Raw genomic sequence first — 24,835 nt, 5'->3', positions numbered from 1 at the left:
AATAAATAAAAAAATATATATATCAACAATGTTGTTGAATTCTCATTAGATTTATTTATGTGAAAATAAGTAGCTTACTGGAACCACTGGTGTGTATTAACATTATCAACCTGTAATCTATATGTCCCAGATTCTATTTCAGTTGCAATTCTTGTTATTGGCATGTGAGGTTGTAAACACCCTTCCATTACTAATTAGCTTATTTGTGCTAAATTCCTTTTTTATTCTTTGTAAGTGTGGAGGGTGATGATTTTGAATGATTCTGTTTTAATTTGCTGGAACTCTTCTCTTTTTTTGGGATATGATGTTATCATCACTTTCCATAATCTTTAGCCCTTGTTTTTTTGGGGGTAGAGGTATGCACATGCCCTTCCCCCCTTCTAAATCAGCCAATGTGCATGTGTTTGAGAAATTGAATAACCTTCATGGACACTCTGTATATAACAATTAAAGTAACTAGTGGGTTAGTGTCACTTAAAGTCTTTACTGTAGAAACTGATGTTTTCTGTATTTGTTAAATATGTACAAAGTACTAATAATTCAAAATAGAATTATATTAATAAAGTATTAAACTGTCCAATCAATAAAAACATTATTTGATTCTAGAACGCAATTTGAAGAAACTGTCAAGGATTTCTCAGTTTTCTTAAAATCAAAGGGTGTGCCACAGGATTTTGTGAATAGGCCTACTTCATTTCTAAGAAGGCAATGGAGATCCAATCGCAGTAAACACACTCTTACTGGCTTATCTTACATTGACGATCTTCCACCACTGTTAAAAGACATGGTACTGAAGGACACCATTGTTCCAATTTTGGAACAGGTCAGTTTATTCAAGGTATGTATGTTAATTTTATTAAAAACTGGTTATTTCAATAAATAACTGGAGATGCAAAAATATTAATATTAGTAGTTGCTGTCTCAGTATCCAATGCTTAGAATGATCCAGTCATGATTTTCTCATACAAGCTCTGGTGTTCCTTTGTGAGTTTCCCTTCATCAATTTCATCCAATTGTCACTAATTTTCATCATCTTAACTAGCCTATAGAGCAATGGTTCTCAACCTTTTTCAGTCTCGGACCCACCTTGAAGGACATTACACTTGATTGGACCCATAAGCATGGGCACCGGCAGAATTACTTGTAGGGGTGTGCACCCAGTTTATAATCATATTTTTGCTAACATCGAGTACTTTATGGAGCTCTCTTTTATGCTTGCTTTAACAAATTACACATACTTCATTCTAGAAAGGTAAATATATAATTTAAAAATGACTTAACTGTGAAAAAATCCAGTGAACTCTTAAAACCGGCACAATCCATTTCTTCATAGGTGGTTTGCTCTGTAATCCAAGCAGTCTTGATAGCAATGTGAAATGATGACACTTGACACCTCTCAGCAACTGCATACACACACACACACCCACACAAGTGGTTGGAAATATCAAGCGATACCTTAAGTCGACATGCATGTGACACACAGATAATTAAGAACTTACTGCTGCGAGAAACGAAAACGACAGATATCTGATTCCCTTGAGTTAAACATCAGACAGATGCCGATAAAAACCAATGGTAGAGTGCGAATAACAGAAATGTAGGGTTTAGACTACGTATAACATGGGTTGAATTTACATTGTTAAAACAATATATCTTAGTAATTTCAATGTATTAGGTTTTCAAGACAGTGTAAATAAATTTTCGAGTCCTAGTTCGTGACCCACCAAATGACCTCTCAGGACCCAGCAGTGAATCACGCTCCATAGATTGAGAAACGATGTTATAGAGGCATATAAGTGAATTAAAATATGAAAGATTCAAAAGCAAGAGGATTCGTAATAATGTAATGTAAATATCAATTTTTTTTATTGATTTTGAAAAAGCTGTGTATTTTATCATGCCATCTGCAGGACACATTAAAGTTCCACATCTTTGTGATATGTGTTTCAATGTAAATAATAAATATGTATGTGTCTGTTTTATATTTTTAGGCCAAAATTAATAATTATTATTCAGAGGTAATTTAATTGAAAGTTTTTGTAAATTTTGCTAATAATTGTAACATGTAAAAGTATGTAAGTTTGGAATTGTTTATGAATTTGCATGTAAACAGTAAGCAAAATGGTGCAAATAGTAGATGTGCTCTGCCCATATGCAACTTTCTCTTTGTCTTGACCCTCTGGGATTTTCCTGTAATAACCAACTGGTCACAGGGAGTGATATAAGTTAGCTGTACCTGTTTGATTTACCTGTTTGATTTCCTCTTTGAACGCATAACCCAACATGACCTTCCCCAATGGCGCAGTGATTTCATTGTCACCTTGTAATCAAGGGGTCCCGGGTTCGATACCTGGTGGAGGAACATATACTGCGTTTGTTAGAACCTGTCCCATTTACCGCGCTAGCGATCTCTCGACAGTTTCGGTGCCAATGAGAAACGAGGAGAAAATCATCTGCTGGGCAGCGAGGAGTGAATGGAAGAAAGAAGAGAGGCGCTTACGTAGACGCTGTTGCGATGTTGCGTATTTTAATTGGCTGCCTAGCTTTGACTTTCCCCAGCATGGAGAAAAGCCAGCGATCAGCTAGCGCGGGAACTGGGACAGGTTGTAACAAATGCGGTATAGTGGTTCGGATCCCACTTTAAACTGTAGGTCCAGTCCCGATTAGCCTTACTGTGCATAAAGTGGACTTAAAACACTAACTGAATCAACATAACCAACGTTTCCAACCTTGAATAATCCTTTGGACTTTTTTTTTCCCAATACCATGCACACACATTTGATTTTATGGACCTAGAGCTTCCTGGATATCCTATGCATGTCACCTGGATCGACGTATGAGTAACCAAGGGATATCCAATGGATATCTACTGGATGTTCTTGTATACCTCTTATATATCCAAAACTTCAGCATGAATATCCAAAAGACAGTCATTACATGTAAGGCAATGTTCCCCATGAATATAGCACCAAGCCATGAAGGCATATTTAGGGGATGTGGTGATAGGGACCCGTACATTCTCGATCTTGGCCATTTTGTAGGTGATGTGATGAGCACCATGCTCCAACCACCTTTACCCCCCCAGGGATGCTCCCAAGTACCCATTGATTTGAGGCTGGGTGAGCCTCATAGCCTCTTTATGCGAGGACAATGCTGGAAAAATTCTGACCTTAGATCACCAATCCCGGTAATCGAAGCTTGGTCTCCTGCATGGCAGTTAGATACCCTACAGACTAGGCCATCATGGCTTCATTACAAGTCCCCTGTCATTGTGTTCTGTGTGGGTTAATATTGGCAATGATAAATCCTATATCTTGTATTATATCAGAATCATAGAAATTTCATATTGGTATAAACCCAATTTATTTTAGGTGGCTTTTTTTTCCCCAAGATTTCGCCATTTCCTAATCTAATTATTATTATATGTTTCACTGTGTCCATTGACAAGATACAAATGATTGATTCATGTTATGTTAATTATGTTCTTTTTCTGTAGGACTGTCCTGACAAGTTTTTACTTGATGTAGCAAAGTATACAAGACGGTACCTCGTGTCACCTGGAGGAATGATAGCCTATGCAGGAGACATTTCTTATAATATGTTCATAATCGAAAAGGGGTTTGTAAAGGTAACTTCAATGATATAGCATTTGGTGTAATAATATATTTAGCCACACACTTTGCCATGAAACATATGGAATAAATCTCTTACATTGAATTTTATTTTCTGCACAACGATTGTATTTTTTAAAACAACTTTACACCTGTCCCAACCTATTAACCACAGATTATTAGGGTTATTCTTATAAAGAACGTTCTTCCTGAGCATTTGTCTATGCATTCATGCAATAATATAACATGCAAAATGCTGATAACTAGAGACATACATTTTTCATTTTTGAAAGAACATGAAATGTGAAATACCACAATTCTAATATCCAGATAACTAACTGGCATACATGAATATTTTCCAGCTAATAGTCATTTCTTTTATCTGCATCGCTATTTTGGGGAGAATCATGCCTCATTTGCTACACCGCCAGGAAAAATTGCCCCATTTGCGCCACCCCTGGAACAAATCCTGTGGATATCGACAGCAAAATATCGATAATTACTGTGTAAAACTCAACCTAGAGTGCAAAAACGAGGGATCCATTTCCTACTAATCTGACAAAGCAGTAGTGCCAGCAATCAATGGTTCAGTACGTTAACAGCATTGATCATTGTCAGCGTATAGGATCACACCGGCAAGAAATTATTGTTACAAGAACGATAGTGTTTTTGGAATTACAATTATTTTGGTCATAATGTTTGTTCGCAAATTTTAAAATAGCAATATGTTTAGAACACTCGGGTTTACACATCAGTTTCCTCAATATATTTTATCGTATTGTAAAACGAACGTACAAGTTATTGACTTTCCTGCAGAAGTGACAGTTTTCTTTGTTAATACACAGTTTTCAAATTTATGTGTTTTTCCTACTTTTGCATCCCTTTTCTGTAACTTTTTTTAATCATGGTAATGAGGATGCATTGTTTATTTAGTTATTTTCTTATCTATGGCCGTTTTCTGCCACATTTGACTAATTGTGAAAATGAGGAAGAATGATGAATGATGAGCAGAGTGGGGAATGGGGGAGCAGGAGGTTCCCATCTTCCCAACTAGGAGTCTTTCCTAGTATTTGTTTTGAGTCCACTTTATGCACAGATCAGCTGATCGAGACTGATACGAACCACCATGTACCCTCCTCTGGGTATCGCACCTGGGGCCCTTTAAATACAATGTGACAATTACAATTTTCACTGTGTTGTCGGGGAAGCATTTCCAACAGAAAAACTTCGGTAAAGAATTGCTCCACCTGTTTCTCAACCACTAGAGGCATTCCCCAGCTATCCTCAAGGTTCGAGCAAATATCCGCCATCCCCCAAATAACATTCTGCTCAAGTTAAGAAGATTAAATGGCTAAATATCACATTTTTATCTTATTCCCATTTTGCGCAACACGTTATAGTTAATTTCGATACATGTGATATTCTTCCAATTAATTTTAAAAGGAAGTATGTCACATAAATATTTTTGATATGACAATACGAACACAATATGTGGCCGCGGTGGCTCAGTCGGTAACGCATCTGACTACCATGCTAAAGGTCCCGGGTTCGATCCCCAGCCGGTTCAAATCCGGGAACTTTTCTAACGGTGGAAGCGGCTCCGGCGCACACCCAGCGTCGAATAACATGGGTACCTGGGGGAAACCCTGGGGGGTAAAGGCGGTCAGGGGCGTGATGCTGATCACATCACCCCCACTCACGACCGGATCAAGAAAGTGTGGGGCGTTACCCCCACACCCCCTATACGCCTTCATGGCGTGGTGCTATGCACAGGGGAACACTTTACCTTTTTTTTTACCAATACGAACAACACGGATACGTGTAAGACCTAGTTTTTTAATTGATATGCCACTTACAAAGGTACTTTATTCTCAAAAACTTTATTAAAAATATGTAACTGAAGTAACACTGCTATAAAATTATAGAATGAAAGGAATCATGGTAATAAATAACAGAATCTATTTTTCAGTATTTTTTTTATCATACTAGGGCTTCTTTTTAATAGCCATATGGTTGTTTTAAGTTTTTAATACAGAAGTAGCGCAAAAGTAGCGAGTAGCGCACAGAAGTAGCGTAGCGATCTACTTTTTGATAAATGTAGCTGTAGCTGTAGCGTAGCTACATTTTGGAAGAGTAGCTGTAGAGTAGCTACTTATAAAATGTAGCATTCTGATCACTGGTTATAAGGTAAATAAGTAGATACATATGTTATATTTATTAATGTGTCATATACCGGGTGTCCACAATTTATCTTTACAACATCAAATCTATCAAATCTAAATAACTAAATAATGGAACGAGGTATCTCAGTTCTGTTTCCTTCATTTAAAAGAGAAACTCTCAAAGTTTTTTTACCACCTCAATGGATCTCTGTGTGTGCCCCCCTTGTTGCCCGTAGGATATCAAGGTGATACTGGATTTCCTGCCATGTCCGCTCTAGTACCTCCTCAGTAACTGTTGTGATGGCTGCAGTAATCCTTTGTCATAGGACTTGAATATTGGGAACTGGCATTCGGTACACAATGTCCTTAACATAACCCCATAAAGAGAAATCCAAAGGGGTTATGTCAGGTGATCTTGGTGGCCAAGTAATTGGGCCATTCCTTGCAATCCATCGACCAGGAAAATGTTCATCTAAGGACCTGCATACCTCCAGAGCCCAGTGAGGTGGTGCACCATCCTGTTTGAAAATTATATCTGTTTATAAATTATATCTGGCTGGATTGCAGACCAATTGTGGGAAAACAAATTGGTTCAGTATATCCAGGTAACAATTGAAGTTAGCAGTTTGTTCAGCGAAGAAAAGGGGCCAATGATTTGATTGTGCATAAGACCACACCACACATTAACCTTTAGGCTAAGGAGGTCAATTTCTCGAACCTCGTGAGGCTTTTCAGACCCCAAAATTCGACAGTTATGCCTATTCAATAAGCCTGAAACATGAAATCTAGACTCATCGTTAAACACAACATGATTAATAAATCCATCTTCTTCATCAATCCGGCGTAGCATTTGAAGAGCAAACTCTTTGCGTTCGGACGTATCTTGTAGCTTGATGGCCTGCAGTAGCTGCACTTTGTAAGCATACAGTCACAAATGCTTATGCAACACTTTGTATATGGTTGAACGTGGAATGTTCAACTGCCTGGCTGCGGTACAAACAGATTTTGTTGGGCTATGCACAAAAGCTTCATGAACATGTTCAACATTCTCTTCACTTTTGCTTGGTCATCTAGCTCCCTTTTGATGCAGGACACTATCAGTTTCCATGAACTTTCTGTGCCATTCACGGATTGTTGGTCTTGATGTGGTTCTCTGCCATACTTAGTCCTGAAATTTCATTGGACCTGTGTATGAGATCTTGTCTCTGTAAACCATGAAACACACTGTGCCTTCTGTGGAGTAGTAATTTTGTGTAAATGTGACCTCACCTCTTCACCACTTACTCAATGTACTATCTGTCCAAAAAGTAAATGCTCGGTGGATGTGGCCTGGAACTAATGTCTGTTTGAGAAATTATTTGCAACATGTAACAATGCCACTTTGCATTTACAATACATGAGAATTGTCACATTAGATCAGACTGGAGAGAATATGTTACCACAGAAGTCTAGTTCTGAGTTGCAAACCTCAAGTCTATTCCAGGTTGTAAAAATAAACTAGCGAGAAAAAGCAGGTATGTTAATGAAGTTTGCGAGATTGCTGACAACTCTTAAGATGAAATTTCAACTTGGTTTGATCGAGTGATGAAGTGGGAAAGTGGTAAAGAGCTTGCCCAGTTGTCTGAAGGTCGCAAGTTCAAATCTCTTGTAGAATCGACTTTTTTTATTTAGTAGAATTCTTGCTTTTGGACATTTATAAGAGGGAGAATATGAAAAACTCTTCTTCTGATAAATCTAATTACTTGTCGATTATCACTTGGGATGTGTTTTTCCACATAACTTCTCCAATATTCAATTACTTACTACATGAGGCAATAAGGTGAACAGAGAAATATTCGTAGGTCAACTGTGAGGTAAAATAGAGGTTGATTATTATTATTATTATTTTTTTTAAAAAAAAGTCATGGAAACCCTACATCTCGTTTACAAATTCCTGGGCACTCCACTGCAAATCAACCAACGATGACGTCATACTGCTGAGAGAACATTCATGTTGACTGTATGAATTGTGGTTTCAGGCAGAGATTGCGATGCTTGCCTATCGTTGAACTGTGCATGCTCAGCTCGCAGGCTTCTGTAAGTAAGACTGTTGAATCATGCAGGACTTGGGCTATCCTGCCTGTGACCGAATTCTAAATTCCCTCCTATTCAATATTTAGAGTTAACAAGAAAACATAATGTTTCGTAGTTTCGAAAATCACCAGTTTAATTGTAATATTCTGTTTGAAATATTTTCTATGAATATCAGATAAAATAGTGCAATATGGTTTGAAGACATGAGTACGAGCATGTAAGCAATAAATCAAAAAGAACGGTGTGGTCCAATCATTACGATACCTGCCCACCACACGAAGGGTCCCCGGTTCGATTCTCCCCATACAGCAATTTTTTTTAAAAAAGATAGATTGCAAATTAATGTAAGTCTGTGAAATATTTATTGTGTATTTGATGACAAATGTCTTTGATTTTTAATACAAATTGCAAATTGTTTTGAAACTGCTTAATACAAAACAACTTTAAAAAATTTGAAACCATAAAATGAGACGAATAAAATAAATGTAATAACAAAAATAATAAACAGTATAATTTAAAACTAGTGTTTGCATGGAATTGGTGGAACTATATTTTAGGCTTAGTGCATCATTTATTTACTGTGCTATTAAATCTTGCCCTTAATTCCAAACACAGATGCAAGTGTTAATGCTGGATTGGTTAGTAACCCAGTGTCAAGCTGTCATTTCAAAAAGTGACGTTTCATTCAGTTTGCCATTTATATTCCTTCAGTTTATATTAAAATAATAAATTATTTATATTGATTCATGCTTTGAATGATTGTGTAGTTTCAGGCATTGTATGCATGCAGTGAGCAAAGAAGATATTGACTTTGTAGCACTGCACCCATCATTTCCTATTCACATACAAACGTTTCTTAAAAATTAAAATACTACCATCACCTCCCCCCATCCTTCAGATCGTAAAACCGTAACACTAACCACTCACTTACACCTTCTATTGGTAAGTATTTATTTACTTATCATGTAAGTTTTCGAATTGTTCCACTACTGGCGACGCAAATTTCTTCTCCCTTATTTTCTTTCAGATGTAGTTGTTTTTCCAGACCAATACATTTTTTTACCTTTTGCCACCCACGGAGATCCTTATGGAATACAGAGGTTCTTTGCTTTATATCCGACCATTGTCGATTCGGTGCTGCCACCTAGCATATCATGCTGGAACTATGGGTCTGCTGGCGGGAGGAATGTTGTGTTTGACCTTGTAGGTGCGTGAGTGTTGGTAGTGAATGTTATCAAATAGTGCCGAAAATCAACTGGTATTGGGAGGGTAACATAATGGCCCATTTCCATGCTAAGTTTTCATACGTATGCATTGTGAAACAGTGTCGGGAGAATGGGTTAACACTCGGGGTGACTACTGCAAAAGCTATTGTGGCCCGTTACACACAACAGGCTCTCCTTGCGAAACATTCACCCACGAAAACCACCAGGAGAAGGGCTGCAAGCAAAGTGTCACCTGTAGTGCTAAGGGGTGCAGGGAAATTTCCCTCATGGCTTTATGGTTGTGACGGGATTCGGATATGAGGGTAAGTTGATGATACGCAAGGTGGACAAAAACGTGAAGGTGAATGCCAGATACTTCCAAGACTCCATTCTGACACCTATCTATCAGAGAGACATCCCAAAATTGTTTGGAATGGACGCGAACCAGGTGATGATCCATATGGACAAGGCTTCGAGTCATACTGCTAGAACATCACTACGTTTTTATCAGGAAATGGCAGAGGAATTAGGAATTCGTGTCATTCTGTTTGAAGACATTCCTGTGAAAAGCCCAGATGCCAGTCCAATGGATTTTTGCGCATTTGGACTGTTGAAACGACGTCTTCAACATCACCGCCCACGCACCCTGGATGGTCTATGGAAAGCTTGCAGGGAGGAGTGGGACAGAATTCCCATGCCTGTCATGCACCGGAGCTTGCTGCAATGGAAACTGCGATGCCGGGCGATAGTCCATAATGCAGGGGGTCCAATAGAACATGATCGGTGGTGGCAGCACGGTATCTCTTTGAATACCCATCAAACATGGTCGGATATAAAGCGAACAACCTTCTGAACATTATTGAAACATAACTCCCAGAAAAGATAATATGTTAGTTTCAAAAAACTTGAAGTGGGAATGATGTGTTCTGTCACACATTTGACCTTAATATTTTTCATATTTGAAGTTTTGCTTTCAATGCCACCATCAACCGAGCATTTTCTTTCTGGACAGATAGTACCTGAAAAAACAGTAAAAAAAACTTTGGGAGCTTCTCTTTTAAATGAAGGCAACAGAACTGAGATATCTCGTTCCATTATTTAGTTATTTAGATTTGAAGTTGTAAAGATAAACTGTGGATACTCAACTCAGTATATTAGGGATAATATGAACTATGTTATGTAATGTAGGTGTACGAAGACTTTTCAGACACCCTGTATAGAAATAAAATATACATGTACTTCATTATTTATTGCTTGTCAGGTTACAGCAGGTATTAGCAAAATTGAAGACATACTTGGTCCAGTGACAGCTTTAAGTGTAATTGGATCGTTACTGGGAGTTCCTCAAATGAATACTATTGAAGCTGTTACACATTGCACAATAATAACATTGAATGTGAAGGATTTTCAAAAGGTTCTTAGGGAATATTCAGATATAGAAAGAAGCTTGAATGAAGTTGTGGTAGGCACTGAAGAATATGCGGTAAGATATATTTTATGAGGATTGATAAAATATATTAATGAAGTGATACATTAATTAATATTTTATCTGTAATGGCTGCTATAGGCATATTATTGATTGGGTTTATCCATGTTGTACCAGTCAAATATATCTATAAATAGCCTGTAAGCCGATGCAAAATTTTGTGCCATTTTGTTTTTTTGGGAAGATTTCATGTAGATGTGACAAGTGACTCACTGCACATATCCCTTGGGAATGAGCCAATCGAAAGCAATATTTCACACCACAGCGCATGACAAGCTGCATAAACCTGTAATCGATTAGTGAAATCATCAAATGACAATTTGACACATGTTGCTTGTCACTTCAATGTGAAATTTCAATGTGAAATTTTCATTAGAAGAATAATATATAAGGTGTTTTTTTAGAGTGATAGAACTTTGAATTGAAAAAAGAAAAAGATGCGGGGGAAGAATTCAGAGAAGATGATTATGATTTATGTAGGCAATTGAAAAGTAGCTTTTGTATAAAGATAATAGGGGGGGGTTATGGGGATACAATAATCATCATTAGTGAAATTAATATATAAAGGCAGAGTCTGTGGAGGTGGAGCTTCACGATGAAGCCTGTTTAGCATGGGGGGGAGGAGGTGGAATAACATGGTGGTCTCGTCGGTGTAGATGAAATAGATTGTAATTCTATTGGACCACTGATGCTCGCCCTCTGGGAGAAGTGAGATTGAAACTGCTTTGACTTTGAAAAATGTTTAGAGAAATAACGGTACAAAATAAAGATGACAAAAAGCAGAACAGCAATTGCAGTGACGGAGATTAATATGACATTGATGTAGTATGAAATGTCCATTGCATTTTCCGTGTCTGAAAAACAAAAGATAAAATGTGGAAACAAGTAAAAATAAGATTGAATTGTATACGGGGGTACTAAAGTTCAAATCACCAACTCTGAGACCTTCTGTAAACAAAACCACCTGCATGCAGAAAGCATTGTAAACTCATAGAAGTAAAATAATCCACACGAAAATCCAGCGTTGTTACAGGATTCATTAAGTAAGGTAAAAGAACGGTCAATTTGTAGTATGGGATACGCTGCCACAAATGATGTCTCACTTTAAACCCAATGCTCTTTCTTTTGTACTTATTGCTTCACCTTTATGGTTAACTCTATGCACCAGTAATCATTTCCCATAAATTTGGCTTCTTTCTTGCATGCGAATTGAATATATTATACTTGCATTTTTTTAGACAAAATGATATAACATGGTAATGTATATTTCTATGGTTTGATATAAATAGGAGTGTATTTGAAATTTGTTTGTAGATTTTATGTAAATTGTATCTTATGTTAATAAAATATATAATGGGCATAAACAGCCATATGCAATGCTACAAGTTCAATAAATACGAGGCTTGTGCGGAAAGTAAAGATACAAACAAAAAATAAGATATAAAAGAAATGTATTGCTTGCAACTAAAGTTACACTTCATACACTGATACAGAGGCTGTTTTTCCACATAAGTGCCACCATTGTCCAAACATTTGTTCAGACGCGGAACAAGTTTTTGTATCCCTGAATCATAGAAATTTGCCAACTGCATCTGGAATCAAGTTGTGACTTCATCCCTGACTTCATCGTCGTCGGCAAAGTGTTTTCCAACAAGATTTTTCTTCAGGTACAGGAACAGGTGATAATCGCTGGGTGCAAAGTCGGTGCTGTATGGCGGATGGTGAAGGACATCCCATTGAAACTGTGCAAGCAGATCCTTGGTGACATTCGCTGCATGGGGGCGGGCGTTGTCATGAATAAAGCGGATTCCACTTGACAACATGCCACTCCTTTTGTTGAATTGCACGTCAAAGATGTTTCAAACTCTGGCAGTAGGTTTCAGCATTAATCGTTCTTCCAGGCGGCATGAATTCCACCAGCAGGATGCCATGGTGATCCCAGAAAATGGTTGCCATCAGCTTGCGGGTTGAAATTGACGTTTTGAAGAATGGGTATGGTGCCACTGCAGTGACTGCTGCTTGAATTCAGGCATATGGTGGAACACCCATGTTTCATCACCTGTCACAATGGAGTCCAGGAATGCATCTCCCTCTTCTGTGTAGCGAGTAAGAAAGTCCAGTGCATATCCCAGTCGTTTGGTTTTGTGTTCGTCAGTCAAATGTTTTGGGACCCAGAGTGTACACAACTTTCTGTACCCTAACCCACTCACAACTTCATAAATAGTGGTTTTCGAACTGTCAGGAAACATCACACACAATTCTCGATTTGTCACCTGCCTATTCGCACGCACCTCTGCTTCAATACGATTGTGAAGGTTGTCAGTGATCACGGACGGCCTCCCACTTCTCTCTTCATCATGAACATCATGTCGACCTTCTGTGAAGGCACGGCACCATTTCGCCACATTTTGACGATTCATTACGTTCCCATACACAGTCACAATTTCTCGGTGGATCTCCGATGGATGCTTTCCTTGTGCCTGCAAAAACCTGATCATGGAACGCACTTCGCACTTGGCGCTGCCATTTCCAATGCGTGTTCCTCGCACAAGACTCAGTGCAGCACTGACGACTCACCCCCAATCCTCGTCATATGGATCACGGTTACTGCCAGTGTTGCCCACTTTGGTACACATTTTCCCCTTAACGTGCAAATGTGTTTGTATCTTTACTTTCCGGACAAGCCTTGTATATTGATGATGATCAAAACAAGACAAAGAAAGTTCGTAAATTATTGCAGTTGGAAACTTTGAACAGCATCAATGAGACGGTTTGTTTACAGAAGGTCTCTGTTGGTGATTTACACTTTAGACATTTCCTTCTAGTAATTCGGGTAAAAATTCATGTATGAAAAGATGCATGTATATGCGTGTAATTGTGCAAAGGGTTTATGCACCCTTGTCTTGCCCTAACAAGAGATGAATTCTAAAGGGAGTATTGTTGTAACTCAAAAAATAAATAATTGGGGAGTTGTTGACTCTTAGAGATGAGAAAGGGAGGGGGTGTAATTGTTATCATCCTTATGTGAAAAGTGGAAATGCATGAATGTAAAAGTTCAAATGCAGAATGCATAACATTAGTTTAAAATTGCAGAGGGGGAGGGAAAAAACATTTTTGAGGGTCTTAACCTGTCTGAGGGTTGTTTTTGTTTTCAATGGTATTTCCGAATTCAGTGCTGGCAGTTACATAATGTAAACAGTTCGCGGAGCACAATGACATACATAGGTAGCCACAGCTAAGAATGCTGATTTGGCTAAATTCTTTTTCTTTCTTTCTTTGTTTTCTTTTGCTTTCAGCATCGAACACCGGGGAGTGAAGAATACAAGGCCATTCCTGCAAGATTCGCAAGATTCACTTATAGTAAACTCAAAGTGAAATGGGTTGTTCTGACTTATATTATATTCATTAATTATTAACATTATCTACAGCAGTGGTTCTCAACCTGCAGACATGCCCCCCTGGGGAGGCATATATACATGAATTAACCCCCCCCCCCCTCCAAGCAAAAAGTTGTGACAAACACAAACCTCTTGTGTAGGTCTCAGAAAAGAAACTTCTGCAAATAGTTCTCTCTGTCACCGAGATCCGTTCAAAATAGAAATGGGCTTGCTTCCTGATTCCCTTCAGGAGCAGGCAATCGACCTAAAATGTGATTCTAAAGCAAAATCGGAGTTCCCAAACATGACTGTTGAAGATTTTTGGTTATGCTATTTTCCTGTGTATCCACAAGTTGCTACAGAAGCTGCAAGGTTGTTGGTGCAGTTTTCATCAACGTATCTGTGTGAATCTGGGTTTTCTATGCTGGCTTACATCAAATCAAAATACCGAGCAAGGCTGGATGTTGAAAGTGATCTGAGGTGTGCATTATCGCAATTGGAACCAAACATTCAAAAACTTGTGAAAGAAACACAGTGCCAGCCCTCTCATTAATTGTGTTCTTAAGAAATAAAACCAAATGCAGTAGCTTGATATTTTAACTGCAGTGAGGGCAGAATCCTTTGTAATGTAGGCCTATTAATAAAAATGTTCTATCAACAAAACAAGTATTAGTATTTTTTCATATCTATAATAATAAAAGCATTATACAATATTCTTTGAGTTAGATTTATTAACCCTAACAGCACAGTAGAACTTTTGTACATCAATAATTCATTATGCCTAGAGGGAGGGGGTGTGGACAAATTTGTGGATGCAAAGGGGGGCACAGGCCCAAAAAGGTTGAGAACCACTGACCTACAGCAAAGTGATGTATGTAATAAATCAATTAAATTATATTCATAGAGGGGAAAGAGGGGGGGAAATTTACATTTACAATTTACATTTGTTGTTTTATCTTTACATTGTTGGTGTGAGTTGACCTTGAAAGCATGAGCTCATTAGGCGAGTAAGAAAAGAGGAGAGGGGAGGGGCTCAATCGGGTTGAATGGCGACATTGTTATTTGCGGGACGTAGTGTTGGAGTTATGCAGAAGTGAGTTAATCGGAATTTGTGTGAGAGGGAGGGGTATGAAATAAAGGGTCAATGAGGGTGTGAAAGTGCTTGAGTGCAGTGTCAGTTAGTCAGTTTCATCATAACGTAGTTCTAAGCGGGAAATTGTAATTGTATCTGATTTTGGTTTTCCACGACCACCTGTGTAAGTAACTTTGTACAAATTCGCATCCATTTTGCATCTTATTGTGCCCTTGAACTTATAGGAGGTAGCAAAGGCTTTGGAAATTCCTGGAGAGGGTGTGTTTTCTATATCCAAACATGTTGACCAGGTTTGTATTCTGCTTGTCTGGTTTTTCTGTTGGAATACACTTTCTGCTGTTCATGACGTTTGTGTAAATGTTTGTGAACCATCTTTCTGATGGAAGTCAGTCGTTCGAGTCTATGTGCATTAGTGGTTGTATATTCTTGGGTGTGGTGGGAAGGACTGCATCTGCTAAAAGACGTGGGTGGTGACCAAATATTGCATAATATAGTGATACCTGTAAGCCAGAGTGGAGGGAAATATGACTGAAAGTACTGTTTACTAGAAAGTTATCCCAATGTTCATTCATTTTTAATACATAATCTCTCATTATGTTCTTGAGATAATGAAACGAAGCTTCGGCAACACCATTTTCTCAAGTGACCTGCTGTGTCTACATACTTGAGGCTGTGTTTACATACTTTAGTTGAACACCAGTTATTTGAGCTAGTTCTTGCAGTAATATACTAGAGTTTTTACTACTCCGGTCCAAACAAATACAATCGGGAATTCCATGAATAAGAGCATTAGCAATCGACTGAGTATTGTGATTGGGTATTGTAGTGATTATTGCCTAACGGATGCAGCTGTTTATGATGGAGAGAAAATATTTATGTCAGGTTTGCTTGGTAGAAACTAGAATACCGCAGACATCAAGATGTATTTTACGGAAGGGGAGAGGGGCAGGGGGGAGGTTTGTAAAGTGTGTTGCATGGCTCCAGGAGCTTGTTTGACTATTTGACATGGAATGCAGTTACGTATATTGTTGTATATATAACGTTTTATATTTAGAAAGTAATATTTTGCAAGAAGGAGTTTATATGTTTTATGCTTTTTTTGATGTTCTGCTATTATAGGATTACAGTGAACTACATTGAAAATATATTTGCACATTGCTTGTGGAATGCAATGTCGATGTTCAAAATTTGCATTGATTTTGGTTTTTTTATACAAAATTTTATTTTTGAGTACAAAAGAATAAGAGAGTTTTTTATATTTAGGATTAGCTTGTGGATTATTTTCCAGGAGCTAATGACTTTTTTAAAATAAGAGTCATTACGCTGTGCTGTTTTGATGTCAAAATTTTCTGATTGTAAGAAGAACACATGCTGAAGTTCATCATCATCCTCATCGTTCCGACTTTTGTCAGAATCGTGTTGTTCTTGGTCAGTGGGCATAATGCATCGGCTAGACCATTCTGTGCAGAACTAATGTGTTTCATATCAAAATTAAACGTTTGGAAAAATAAAGCTCTGCTTGCAAGTATTCCGGATAGGTGTTTAGTTGTCTTTAGGTATGATAGTGCACGATTGTCAGTGTAAACAGTGAAGTGACTGTTGATTAAAGAGAACTTGAAGGTTTTTAACACATAATATGCACCTGCAACTTCGAGTGTGAATATGTCTGCTTTCTTTTCTGTCGTGGTTAGCGGGCGGCTACAGAAGACAACTGGGTATAAAGTACCATCCTCATACTGGGAGAGACAACCCCCTAAGCCTTCTGTGCAGGCATCCATGTGGACAATTGATTGTCTTTTAGGGTCAAAAGCCCTGAGAGTAGGGGCGGACGTGATCATGTTTTTCAATGTATTAAAGCTCTGTTGATGTTCATTAGTCCAAACGAACTTTTCATTTTTACGTCGGAGCTGAAATATGCATGCTGTGGCACCTCCAAAAGTTTTTGATGTGCCATTGGATTAAATTTACAAGCCCAAGAAAGGAACTGAGTTTTTTCTTGGTGGGGGAGGGGGGAAATCTACAATGGCTTTTAAAATGTCTTCTGAAATTCTGAAAACTTTCTTTGAAAGTATGTGTCCCAAAACAGGTCTCCCCGGGGACCACACAAGGAAGCCAAGCAGAAGAGGAGGGAGCACCGGAGGGAGTGTCATGACGTCTGAATCTCACCGCATATACGAAAAGACAGGAAGCGGTGGCTAGAGGAAGAACCTGACCACCACGTCTACCTGGAGAAGAGCACCAGCGTTACATTTAAAGGATTCGGCTCAAATAAAACTAATTAAAACCTTAAAAAAATTAAACTAACAAGCATGTTTGATAATTTAGAGTTTCTTGGGATAAAAATAATAAATTAAACAAAGTAACCACAAAAATAATACAAGTACGTACAGACCCTCTATTTTTCGTGTTTAAACAAACTTCCTTCTAACTCCCGAAGAACCATAAGTTTTTTCAATAGAGGGAACACTAAACTGGCATAAAAATCCCAGACCAAATTACTGCTGAATACCAGTTTTTCCCAAGAGACTTAAGCTCAAGTTAGTTAATGTTCCAATCTTATTGAAAAACTTATCTCATTGAAAATGTATAATTAAATTGAGTAACCAACTAACAGAAACTTAATGAGTGCTTGTTGTATTTCTTTTATGTAATTATTATAACTATTAGTGTAATCATATTCTTTGTATCCTATCATTCTGCAATATTAATCATAACTTTATGTATTTAAACTCAGATATTAATATCTTGTAGAAAATGTACGTAAATTACACACACCCATATATTAAAAATATATAATACCAATTTACAAATGTCATAAATCAATCAATACGACTTGTTCTGGACACCAGAATGGCCTGAACAATCTTGGAGAGAAAAAAGAGAGAGATAATAACTAAATAATATATGTAACTGAATTATCTATTCTTATTATATTTATATATAAATTTGTTTGATGTACATGTACGTAATTGTATATTATAAATAAATAACAATAAAGCAAGGAAAATAAGGTGGGGGTGGGACCGATAAATTCGGAGCAAAAGATGTCCTGGTTTATTTAAAGGCACCATGACATAAGTGCATACCCACGAATGTATGCGGGTGGAGGCGGGCCTGTCTCGGGGGTTCCCTCCTTATTTTGGGGTGACAATTTTAGTTTAGCTTGTCTAAGCTTTTGAAAACTTTCAACTAAATCAATCATTGTATCGAATTGGTCTGTATATAAGAAGACGTCATCTGTGTACACGGATAGCTCTGAACTGTCAATGCCTTGTAATGCGAGTTCTGACATTTTTTTCATTACTTGGCTAGATATGCTCATTCCTTGAGGGAGTTGGTTATAACGATAAGATCCTAGATTATTGATAGAAAAGGCTGCAATATGGATATGGATATGATTCGTCACCTGTTACAATCTTATATACTTCTTTTGAAGCACCATGATTGTATTTATTGAGCATTTGTTTGCACCAATTGACGCGAGCATCTTTTTGAGTTTTTGTCAAATTGTGTGGGATCCAACGAGAACATACCTTTCTCACAGCTAAATGATCATGTAATATTTTATATATGCTAGTGGAACTAATGCCTATGGTTGCCTCAATCTCACAGTATGTCACATGACGATCTTGCAGTATTACGTTTTGCACAGCATCGATGTTTTCTTGAACAACAACTGATTTTGGACGACCTTCGCAAATCTCTTCGGTGAGCGAATGGCAGCCACTATTAAATTCGTTATACCAGCGTTTCACAGTGGCAAAGGATGGGGCTTCATCGCCAAATGTGGAAGTAAGTTGATCAGCACTCCTGTCTTGATAATCCACGTCGAAAATCGTAAAAAATCATCGCACGAAAATGTTCACGAGTTAACTCCATTTTATTGTTGTCGCGCAATCTCCAAGGCAACATAAACAACACAAATGAAGCTATTGACAAAACATTTGAAGTACGTAATGGTCAATAATGCCAGACGATTCCGTGCAAACGTCAAATCGCGCCTAACTTCAATCAGTGTTGCCAAGGCTCAAAATATAAATAGTGACCCTCGTATTGTAGTATTTGGGATTGTAATGTCATATTTACTCATGATTTGTCGGGAAGGTGTGAAAAGTAAATTTTGGATTGTTGCAGAGGGGAGGGGCAAAATCAAGCAGATATGCATGCGAGTATGTGGCTGAAGCTGAACAGTTTCTTTAATTGTAGCTTGCCATGTAAACACTTTATTATCTTCTATGTGGTATAAAATTTGTTTTGACACAGTCTGTACTTTTTTGCTCGTTCTTGAGATATTCCATTTTGGAATGTGGCCAAAATGATGTAATGTAAGAGCATTATTGGTCAGTGAAATATCACACTTTTGTGATTTTAAAAAGTCGTTATCAAGAAAGGGGGTAAATTCGTTGATTCAATCACCCGAAAGGGGTGTGAATACTTGTTTTTGCCTATAAAAAGAGGGATTACTACAATTTTAGAAATGTTCAGTTTCAAATCAGTGCCCCTTTGAATGTTAGAATTTACAGCGTAAGATTTACATTGGGGGGGGGGGGATTAAATGCATTGGAATCAGAGATATTTGTGACCCAACATTGACAAGAAGGTCAACCTTTTCGCCTTTTACCCGTGCATTAACAAAGTTTAATCCATTTTTTTCAATGTTAGGAACTTGAGTAAATTTTCCCTGATCTGTAGATTCGTTCCCGCAATCTACAAATTGCGCTAGTTTAAATGGAACTGCCTATTTTGGTTATAATAGCAAATGGACGCTGCATGATTATTTTTTCCACAGTAGATACAGTAGGGTGCATTTGTGTAACCCCTTGATGAGTTTCCATGGAAGTTTCCTCTCGAACCACCTCGAGAAAAGCCATGAAAATTACCTCGTGAAGTTTCTTGTGTGCGATTAGGTCTGTATTGTTTTTGGAGTTGTTTCCCTGGCTATTAGTTTATAGAGTTTTGGCAAATTCTAAGACACTATTGCAGAAGGAAAAGACAGATTCTGGCTGTGATAATTTACAATTATTCAGTTGGATTCGCAAATCATCCATTGTATTCAGATTGTCTTGTGGCTGTTGGAGGATTCTGTTGAGCGGATGCTGGCACCGCGGTGTGGCCTGTTTGGAAACTACTTGAATCAGGGACAGTTTGTTGCTGATACATTGGCGTGTGAGCGGCTGTGAGAGGTTGGGGGGAAGCAAAAGAGGGGAGCGGGGGGACGGACTATTTCTGTATAGCTTTGCATGTATGCTGGAAGAGCCGAAGCTGGAGAAGAATGGACAGTGGTGGGGGGAATTTGCTGGAAATTGCTCGGGAGACAGGATGTAGCAGCGTTGGAAGGAATACTCAGAAATGTTAACGGAATACATCCGAGATTGGAATGCATCATAGACGGAAAGGTGGGAAAATTTGGGGAGGAGGATGAATACAAACTCTGCAGATATTTGGCGTGTGTGAATGCTCGTTCTAATTCACTCTGTTCTTCCATTCTTCGTGTCTGAATAAGGGACTCTTGTCTGTCAAAGTTTTGAAGGTGGGTGATAAGATCCTCAGTTTTTGCAAATGTTTTATTGGGTAGGCACATAGAGAGAACTACATGAATTTTATAGTGCCTGTTTTGGCTTATTTCACAGGTAAATGTTTTTCAATTACCTATCCAGGAAAATGATCAATAATCTGTCTATGCCTATCACTTTTGTTGCATATTTTGTATTTTTCCGTGCTTTTTTGCCTGCCTATTTTGAGAGTTTTCAGTTCTATCGATCCTCATCCTGGCTATAAGACCTTATTCTCCCTACCAATAACAGTGTGACCATGGATAGTGTAAATAATATAATCACACTGTAAAGTATGATATTGAAGATGTAAATTTTTTATGTAATATTTTGGTAACATCCAGTCAGTAATTAAGTTGTTAGAATTTTGCAGGTGTATAATGATGAAACATTTTGTTTTCTTAAGCAGGGGACTTTATTTCTAAATAAAATATAGTAGCGAACAATTATTAAGTGTGCTCGAGCTCCACACCTACAATTACGTTGGTCCCACTGTACATCACCCAATACCATAGAATACCCATTAATGTGACCCATCCATACCTAAAACATGTTTAGGTATTCTGTTTCAGGTTATAAACAATTGCACAGACATTTGTTATTAGCAGAAAGTTTTGTAAGGAAATAATTTATTGATTCAAACTACAATATTTATTAGTGGCTCTGGAATTCTATATGAATGCTTTACAGACTGAACAAAACAAATCTTTGCCTTCACAATTTTACTATCCCAGTTTAAGTGCAGTATGTCAAACTTTGAATAGGAATGCATATTATGATATTTTTTTATTATATTTTCATTTCAGAAAGTAAAACTTCAAGAAATTGTGTGGAGGAGCTATGGGAAAAAAGAAGATAGAACAGAAAAATCTTGGATTAATATTGGTGCCAATCTTCCTCCTCTTTCGGCTGACAGAAAGTATTACCTAGAACCTTTTGAAAAAATGGGAAATGTAAAATTTGTGAGGTAACGTTTATGTGTGTACTCTTTCTCTATTTATACGAGGGTTATTTTTTAAGTAAGGTCCATTTTGCAATAAAAAAGAAATAAGTTAATGTTTTTTTTAAAAAAAAACCATTATTTTCTGAATTTATATACACTTCTCTATTTCTCTACACAATTTACTTGCCAAGTTAAACATTATCGTAATGAACTATGAGTTTTTGGATACCCTTCTCATAGACCTCTGCCACCTGTGATGATAGCCAGTTACTCACGGTCGTTTTCACTTCTTCATCAGTGTCTAAACGTTTGCCACCCAAGAAGGTCTTCACATAGCAGAAGAGGTGGTAGTCGCTAGGTGCAAGGTCTGAACTGTATGGCTGATGGTCAACACATCATCGCCGGTCAAAGTGAAAGCAAAAGAGACACTTTCAAAGTGCAATATCATGGCAACTGTGTTTTGGGACAGGCAGGGTGTTTTGTTAGTATACTTTTTGCCACAAGGAACAACAATTAACTCAGCTTCCTACTGCTAGACCCTAAGAAAACTTTGTCGAGAAATCCAGAACAAACTGCATGGAATGCTGTCAGCCAGTGTTGTACTGATTCATGACAATGCAAGGCCACATGCTGCGGCTCAAACTCAAGATCTGGAAGTATCTTTGGCTGGGAGGTATTCGATCATCCGCCATACAGTCCAGACCTTATGCTTAGTGACTACCACCTCTTCCGCTATCTGAAGACCTTCCTGGGCAGCAAGCGTTTAGACACTGATGAAGAAGTGAAAACGACCGTGAGTCACAGGCGGCAGAGGTCTATGAGAAAGGTATCCAAAAACTCGTAGTTCGTTACGATAAATGTTTAAACCGGCAAGGAAATTATACAGAAAAATAGAGGAGTGTATGCACATTCAGAAAATAAATGTTTTTTTTTAAAAAAAACATTTACTTACTTTGTTTTTATTGCAAAACGGACCTTACTTAAAAAATAACCCTCGTATATTGCACATCACACTACGAAGCCAGGGGTCCCGGGTTCGAATGCTGGCCTGGGCATGGATGTTTGTGAATGTCCATTCATCAATTTCATCATATCATCACTCATCCCCATCTTCGCAAATTAGTCAAAAGTTGCACAAGAAGCGAAGTGAAAAAAAGTATATCAATCAATCAATATATTTATATATCAGAGAATAATTTATTGCAGTACTGCACGTCTCTCAAAATAGCAAATGTAAACGTCAGGTCATTATTCCCCAAACTTCAGGAAATATGCATCGAAATTACAGAGAAACAGATTGACATTCTTGTTATAACATATATGTACGGGAGGGACTAAAAGTGCATCCGTTGTCTTTCGAAATCGAAGGAGAGTTTGATGTTGAGTACCTTGCAGCTACGGTTGAAATAAAAAAGGAACGCCTCGGTATTTGTGCCGTATACAGGCCTAAGTGTATTCCATATACACAGTTGTCAATTTTAGAAGATATATTGACCGAAATGTATCCCTTAGTTAATGACCTTGTTATAGCTGGAGATTTCAACATTAATTTCTTACATCCAGACTGTGCTGACGTCGTTTACATTCAAAACTTGTTTAATCAATTTCAATTAATGCAAATAATCAATAAACCGACCAGTATAACCTCCATGACTAAGTCATTAATTGATCTGACGTTTGTCAGCAACATGCAAAATATAATCCAACATGGTGTCGGTGAGCCAGTCAGCAATAGCAATAATAGAATGACCCACGTTGTACTTGTGTATATCAAACCAGAAAGCGTGAACAGAATTATATACCACAGAAAAAACCGTGATTTTGATTATGATAAATTCGTGAAGGATGCAGAAAAATTAACTGGGGAAAAATATATAACACCAATAACTTGGATATGAAAGTAGAGTATTTCAATGTCAACTTACTTGATCTCTTTGACAAGCACGCGCCAGTTCGTAAAACACGAGTTCGTAACAAACGTATGCCGTGGATTACATCGAATGTGAAGCTGTTGATGAAACTAAGGGACAATGCGTTTCGTAAATTCATGTGAATCGGAACTGAATCTGCATGGAAAGAATACAAATTGAATTGAGAAATTTCACGACATTCATTATTCGGCAAGAAAAAAAGTGTTATTTTGAGCATAACATCAATAAAACATCAAGACGACCAAAGCATTTATGGAAGCAGCTGAAATCTGTAGGCATTGCCTCAAATAAAAATGATCTCCCCTCCACGTTTGACAATGCGAACGAGATAAATGAACACTTTATTAATTCAATTGATAGTCTAAATATCAACCAACATCTGATATCTAAAGAATGTTTAAAATTTAGTAACCAAAAGTTTAATAATATGCTTCCCGAATTTGCTTTTAAAAAAGTGGATGGCTATACTGTAAGAAAATGTTTGTACAAAATCAAGTCTACTGCTATTGGTACAGATGGAATATCAACTACAATGCTGAAGTTATCGCTACCTTTTATTTTGCCTACTATCACACATATTATTAACTTCTCGCTCGAGAAATCCGTATTTCCCATGAAATGGAAAGAAGCTTTGATAACACCACTCCCTAAGACGACCGGACCAACTAATGTAAACGACCTTCGACCTATTAGTGTTCTGCCTGTGTGTTCAAAACTATTAGAAAAAATAATCTATAAACAGACATTTAGCTTCATTGCCCAAAACAATATTCTTCCACCCTCACAGTCAGGAAACGGCCGGGACACAGCACTGCTACGGCTTTGCTGAAAGTCACAAATGACGTCCTCCAGGCTATGGATAAGAAATTCCTCACTGCATTAATATTATTGGACCTGTCCAAAGCATTTGATACGGTACAACATAAATTACTGCTCAGTAAACTAAAATATTACAGTTTTTCACAATCTACACTTAACTGGTATTTTTCATATCTAAGTAACCGAAATCAACGTGTAAAACTGTCGCCTACTTTATTATCTAATAATTTATATATTTCACCTGGTGTTTCACAAGGATCTATACTAGGTCCCTTATTGTTTACGATTTATATTGCAGACCAACCCTCAGTTGTCAAATACTGTAACGTACATTCATATGCTGATGACACTCAACTAACCAAATCATTCAATCCAACAGAAATTGCCATAAGTATTGAATACATAAGTAATGATTTGGGTGCGATAAAAACATGGTGTGATGCAAATGGCCTTAAAATTAATGCTAATAAGTCATGTTATACATTTATTGGAACTCGAAATGCTATTGGTTCGGTCGAGCACACTAATACAACAATTAAAATAAATGATGATGTCATACCTAGAGCTCAAGTAGTTAAAAGTC

General features: G+C 37.6%; 1 protein-coding gene across 1 annotated transcript in view; it reads left to right on the top strand.

The window, feature by feature from the left end:
* Nucleotides 1–24,835, top strand: part of LOC145988134 (uncharacterized) — a 131,461-nt gene that overhangs the window by 15,283 nt on the left and 91,343 nt on the right. Inside the window, exons 2-5 of the mRNA XM_083122965.1 lie at nt 607–838; nt 3,497–3,628; nt 10,313–10,534; nt 21,366–21,526. Coding sequence (XP_082979091.1) covers nt 607–838; nt 3,497–3,628; nt 10,313–10,534; nt 21,366–21,526 — 747 coding nt within the window. The remainder of the gene's footprint in view (nt 1–606; nt 839–3,496; nt 3,629–10,312; nt 10,535–21,365; nt 21,527–24,835) is intronic.

This window comes from Lepisma saccharinum, chromosome 5 (assembly GCF_977018435.1).
Source record: "Lepisma saccharinum chromosome 5, izLepSacc3.1, whole genome shotgun sequence".
NCBI classification, from domain to species: Eukaryota; Metazoa; Arthropoda; class Insecta; order Zygentoma; family Lepismatidae; genus Lepisma; species Lepisma saccharinum.
The sequence above is the reverse complement of the archived record's forward strand: the minus strand, read 5'-3'. Positions and strand labels throughout refer to the sequence as shown.